The following is a 6,052-nucleotide window of genomic DNA, read 5'->3' on the forward strand; positions in this document are numbered from 1 at the left end:
CAACAGATGTCGACGACTGGGGAGCCTTTCCGATTAGCGATTCAGAATGACGCTCTCTGTCCGAGGAGATAACCACTGGCGCGATGATTCCAGTACATTCATGGGGAATATAGGGGAAGCCAATTCGATCGTTTCCTTTTTCATTGCTTGAACAGCTCGCGGGGTTTTGTCGAGAAGAGAAAGTGAAAACCGGATAATGCTGGGCAGCTTGACCAAATGTCGATCTGAAGGTTTCAACCTTTTCCGGGAGCCGGAGAGCAATCAAGAAGGTCGTATCTAGAAGCAACGTTTCTTCTTCCACCGCGTGATAAGAATCCGTACCGATCCGTACCTTGTTCACGCACGTCGGAGTCAGTTTTTTGCGCGAAAAATCGAAGATTGGCCAAACAAATGCTGAATAATTTCGTCCACCGGAGAATTGTTTTCAATCATTGTGCGACGTCACTCCGGAGGCTTCGCTCGTCTCGCAAGTTTTTCGCGGAACTTCCATGGAGCAAGGTCGGAGTCGCTGGGAGTGGGGTGCTTGCCAATCGGGCAAGTGAAGGCAAGATCAAATACTCGACTATGATCAGTCAGCGCTTTTTTCCGGAATCGATCGGATTCGGATCCGAGAGGAACGGATAGCAATCTTTTCGGAACCCACGAGTGTAAGCAACATGCGATAGCTCGGAGCGAGTGGAGGAGAGAGACTTGCGGTCGGAGGTCCAACCAAATTGAAGAAGAACCTTTGCGCCGCCCCTCTGATCATACATGGAGCCCCTTCCGCGGTAAGAGTCTTCGGTCCGCCACTGAACTTTGGATCCAGTGGATTTGACGATGAGGGGAATTTGTTCCATTCGAACCTGAAACCCGAGCTGTTATCGAGTCGCTAGGGTCAATCCGGGACGTGGACTTCACAGAACCCTTCATCACGGGCTATATTCATGGTCCGTGCCGGGAGATTTCTGCAACGATCCATCGGAGAGCCCTTGGAGTCGCTGCGAGCCTTGTGTCGTCTTGTTCTCCCCGAGACCCATTCCGCTGAAGTCAATCCAGGTTACTTCCGCCTGTGATTCGGGCCGGATCCTTCCCTTCGGAGACTGTCCGCGTGATATTAGGAGGTGGATTTAAGGGTGAAGCCACGCAGCATCGACGAGCTCGTCTCTGAAGACGGTCCGCAGCGACTGTCGCCCCACTATGGGTGGAATAGACTCGTAATTGTGCTCAAGCCGATCTTTCTAGCGGAAAATAAAGGATAAAAAGTTGCGTTTACCAAGACTCGGCTCGAGCACGGCGCGACTTCGTTCCTGTTCGAGAAGCAGCGTCGAACGTTCGGATTTCGGGCTTCGGAAGACTGTAGCACTTTACCCGCAGCTCATACATACGTATCCCGATCGAGAATTCCGCTGTGTGTATATCATCGGCTCATGCGGCCTATCGACTCGAGCCCTGCCGCTTTCGGCAGATGTAATTCCCGACTTTGTTACCCGAGGCTCAAGATGTATCTATTGGCTTGCTTCGTCGGTCCGCAGGATGTCCCAGCTTGCCTCCGTCTTTTTCTCGTTTCTCGGTGTATCCGTTCCTATTTCGAGGAGTACCAGCTCTGGGGGCAGATGGAGGAGAACGTTCATTATTTATTGGGAGCTGTTGCGATACAAGTCATTAGTTTTTGAAGCAAAACTAAGACCATGGATGAGAGACGGGGAGCAAGCAACCGACAGAATAAATTCAATCGAAAGGAAAAGTCGGCAACAAAACGATTACAATAAGCCAGCAAAAGTTTTAACGAGCCGAACTGTTGGGAGAGCAATTATTAGAGGGAGCATCGAACGGACTAATGCCCGAGAGCGTGACCTGAATTAAGCAGAAGACACGAATGAAACACAGCGGTCAGACAACAACCTCTCTTACGCTTCCTCCCCCTGGTCTTTCATTCCCTGTTCGGGAGTCCCTCGCCACTCGAGCCGCGAGTTTTGTGCGGAACACACACGGAAATACTCCCGGTCATCGGGTGATGAACTCCGTCGACGATCCTCCATCCGATATATATTTTCCCATGTACAAGGCATGCGGAAAACACGCGAGCTTGGGGAGAATGAGATTAGGCTGGAGTCGGATCCCGTGAATTCATCCTCTCGGATATGTATTGAAACTGCGCTCCGATGCCAACCGAGAGCGTCGATCGGCCGAGAGGAATAGATTTTTCCCGCGCCTCGGCTTTGACTGCTGTGCGAATTTATGCATGTAGACCTCGAGAGTTCTTCCTCTTTCGCTATCATGAAAAAGGTAGTGTTTCCCATTCGTTATCGGCACTCGTTCCATCCTGGGTGACTCTTTCAGGAGAGATGTGAAACCGCCTTTAAACTCACAACCCTTCCTCCTTCCGAGGCTTTGCTCTTCCCAGACTTTTTGAATGACTTTCGCTTCTGACATTCATATGGAAAAATCTCGTGTCGGCTATCGTGGCATAATTCAAAAAAGACGCGGCCCAGGGAGCACGTTCCTGGGAAGATTGAGAGAGAGTCAGCGTGTGGAAGTGTGGGGGACGAGGATACACCGAGGGAGCAACAGAGAGGAAAATACGAGGAGATATGCGTCCTGGATGTCCCGACTCGTGACATCGTGAGGAATTCTGCGACTCAGGATACGATCAAGCATATTTGATATGTTGAAGCCGACGACATTCGACGGCGGGACGGCTTGCAAGATCCTTGTGGTGTTCGAAGAGTCGATAGTTCTGCAACGCCTCGTGTTCGCAGGAGACGTGCACGTGAATCGGTCGTATCGAAAATATTCCTCTCGTTCCTTGGAAGAGTTCATTGATGAATCCATCTCTCATGAATGAAGTCAATTCATCAATCATCGCTTCCATCAAGCCCTGGTCACATCGGGAAGACAACGCGCTCTCGCCGGGACGGGGCTCATCGCTGTCAGTGTCGCGCTCTCCTGGCAGGAGATTCGATCGGGGTTTTCTGCGAGCCGCTGTCGCGACAACAATAATCACCCGCTGTTCGCATTTTCACACACCCAATGAGCATGGTGAGGACACCGGTCGTTGTGGTGTAGGCGGTGGCACAGCAAAGGGGGTCTGGAGGAAAAAACGCGGGGGTGGATTGTTTTGCCTGTTGTCTCCGTGCCTCTATAAATCCTGCGACACGACGCACAAAAAATTAACAACATTAAGGCGGGACTTCCTGCTGAGAAGACGCTCCAGTCTCGCTCCCTTCCGCGTCTGCCCGATGAGTATTTGGTGGAAGACGCTCGCAGACTGAGCTGCCTGTCACGATCTGGAAGTGCTCAGATACACAGCGCGTAGACTCCGCGCGATTAGAAAGGATGCTCAGAGCCCTTATCCTGATTCTGAGAATCGGGGAGACAGTGTGCGAGTCGCGTGCAGGTATTGTTCACGGAAAGGGAGCGAAGAGGGATACGTTCCCAGATCCCCCCCTCCCCGAGATCGTCCCTCTCTTCGGTGAAAAGGGAATGGATTATACTGTAAAACGAGGCCCTCCTCGCGAAGGAGGGGGCGACGCTCAAGAGCAGAGACGCGGACTTCAGCGCATGGCTTCTAGGTTCCGGGAGAAAACTTGTTTCCTTTTAGTTCAATGACAATTGACGTACGAGCATATGGATGTGAGGGAAAGATGTACCCCGTACTCGGGGTTCCTGGGACTCAGCAGGAGCTGAGCCCGAATACGCCGGACTAGTTTCGACTTCTGCGGGGAGGAATCTCTCGCTTGCGGACGGAACCAGAGCGAAGGGTCAATTCTCGGTGGAGCTCGAACCACATTGCTCCGAATGAGCCGCTTCTGCCACTCAAGATCTCGGAGTGCTCCTCCGACCAACGACAGGCTAGAGAACGAAAAATATTCCCAAAAACTCCTGTACTAGCGACCTCCAAGCCATACGTTGTCAGTAGGCAATATTATTAAAATATAGAGCGATAATAATGATAATTCAGAACATCCACAATCGAGCCTCTCGAATTCTCTCAGCTAGATACATATTTGTTGATTGCCCTGTATTGGGCGATGATTCGCGAGTCCGAAGGCTCGAAAGCGCACCATAACATTTTCTCTGAAGGAGAGTCTCGTTCCCGCTCCTCGAGTCTTGCCGAATATTTCGAATACAGGCGCCACGCGCTCGACCCCTCTCCCCGTCGGCGAACTGCATCCAGGCAGGCAGAGATCATCCTCGTAGTCTTTTGCATCGCCAAGGTACGTGGCCCGTGTTGTCTAGTGAAGAAAATTATCGAAAACTCGGTTTAGGCCCCCGGAAGTGCCAAATCACTGTGTTCGGAAGGTCCAGTCAGACCTCTGGTGCCAGTATTGACGGCAGTTTCGGGGGAGTTCGCGATATAGGGTGGTTTCAAAGGGGAAATACTGTCGCGTTCGACAACGTGCTCCCTTTGGTTCAGCTTCGAGTTTCGGAAAGACCGAGAGAACTCTCCGGAGTTCAGCTCTCATAGTTCCGCGGAAGCATCCTGTGATCAAATCCCGGACGAGAACCATTCCATCCGGTTGTGACCAGGTCATTTCGAACATGAATAGACGTCGAGTCTGGACTTAACGACAGGAATCAAGATGGCGGCGAACGTGCTATTGCCCCGGCAGTCAGTTCTCGCGGGCACAACACGTTGTTGAAGCTTGTCTCGTCAAAGACAGGGTCTCAGTTGCAGCTCTCAACAGTTCCTAACAGAAGTCATTCCTCTCCAGTACTGGCTTCGTGATGCAGGTGTTCGTGCAGTCGATTGACGGGCAAACCATCCCGTGCGAGGTGGAAGAAGGCTCCTCGTTTGGAGACCTGATGCACCAACTCGAGGATGTTACCAAGGTGATTCGACGTTCATCGCTAGAATTTCTCGATATTTCACGTTCCGAGTGTAGACTTCCCGATTATCGTATGCATCCATTGCACTCACGAGAAAGCTGCCTGTGATCGGGACCCTATAATAGAATTGGTTTGCAAGCGTTGAAACTTCCTCCTTTTCGTTTCCCTTTATCGCTGGAGGTGAAATAGTGTTTGAGCTTCTCCGGAGATGCGATCAAATGAATACGCTCATCCCCAGGTACCATTCGAACACATGCGCCTGTCATGGGGCATCCACTGCTACAACGAGGAGTCCGTCTTCACTCCCCTTCTGAACGAGAAGACCCTCGTTCTCAACGCTCGGCTTCCTGGTGAGTTGAGAAACTGAGCATGGCTCCAGATCGCGTTTTCTATTATTTCTGGTATAAGCACGAAATATGAATCGGACCATTTATACCCTGTGCTGGGGGTGCATCTTTGTTCTTCTACGCGGCCGATCGGATGGCCACTTGGATGGAAACGGGTGCGAAACTGAAGAGCGCTTGTTTGAGTCGTCTGCGTTCGGAAGACGTTTTCGATATAGAATTTCGCTCACACTTCTGTCAAAGGAAACCTTCGAAATTTCATCCGAGGGTCCGGCTTCAGTGATTTGTGTTCAATGAATCTAGAGAAATCCGACGCTTCCAGGTGGTGTGATCGAACCTTCTCTTCTGATTCTCGCTTCGAAATACAACTGTGAGAAGATGATCTGTCGTAAGTGCTACGCGAGACTTCACCCGAAAGCTCACAACTGCCGGAAGCGCAAGTGCGGTCACTGCAACAACCTCCGCCCCAAGAAGAAGCTGAAGTAAACCAAACGCTATGCTCGCTGCTCTCCCATCACCCGCACCGTGCCGTCTCTCCGAACGCTGTGTGAAGTGGATGATACGATCGTGTGGGGGAGAACTGGGTTCAGGCCCAAGAAGTCTCCGTGGACATGCGTTGGATTTGTTACTCATGAAGCGATTCCAATAAAGTTTCCGTGGCTTCTTGACATGTGGTGCTTTTTTTTCTGCATAATGATGGTGACAGAAAGAGAGGGGCTGGAAAGCGACGAACAGTCGATGATGCAGATCTTGTCTCGGCTCCATTGAGTCCTTCCATGGGGCTGCGGATGAAGTTTCCGCCCTCGGCCGGGACACAGCACCGAGTCCAGCTGTCAGCTCGCTGACGGTTCACGTATTTCGGGTGAGCGGTGGATTTTTTCGGAGTCGAAAAACAATTG

General features: G+C 51.4%; 1 protein-coding gene across 2 annotated transcripts; it reads left to right on the plus strand.

The window, feature by feature from the left end:
- The first annotated feature begins 4,155 nt into the window (after positions 1 to 4,155).
- On the plus strand, positions 4,156 to 5,823 carry RpL40 (ribosomal protein L40). Of its 2 annotated transcripts, XM_003748560.1 has the most exons (4): positions 4,156 to 4,196; positions 4,695 to 4,812; positions 5,048 to 5,159; positions 5,476 to 5,823. In XM_003748560.1, exons 2-4 carry the CDS (start codon positions 4,708 to 4,710, stop codon positions 5,637 to 5,639), a joined length of 381 nt encoding a protein of 126 aa, XP_003748608.1. In that variant the 5' UTR covers positions 4,156 to 4,196; positions 4,695 to 4,707; the 3' UTR covers positions 5,640 to 5,823. The 2 variants fall into 2 exon arrangements, with proteins under 2 accessions (XP_003748608.1, XP_018497000.1); XM_018641484.1 differs by lacking the exon at positions 4,156 to 4,196 and having other exon boundaries at positions 4,223 to 4,812.
- Positions 5,824 to 6,052: the final 229 nt, after the last annotated feature.

This window comes from Galendromus occidentalis, unplaced genomic scaffold (assembly GCF_000255335.2).
Source record: "Galendromus occidentalis unplaced genomic scaffold, Mocc_1.1 scf7180000077536, whole genome shotgun sequence".
NCBI classification, from domain to species: Eukaryota; Metazoa; Arthropoda; class Arachnida; order Mesostigmata; family Phytoseiidae; genus Galendromus; species Galendromus occidentalis.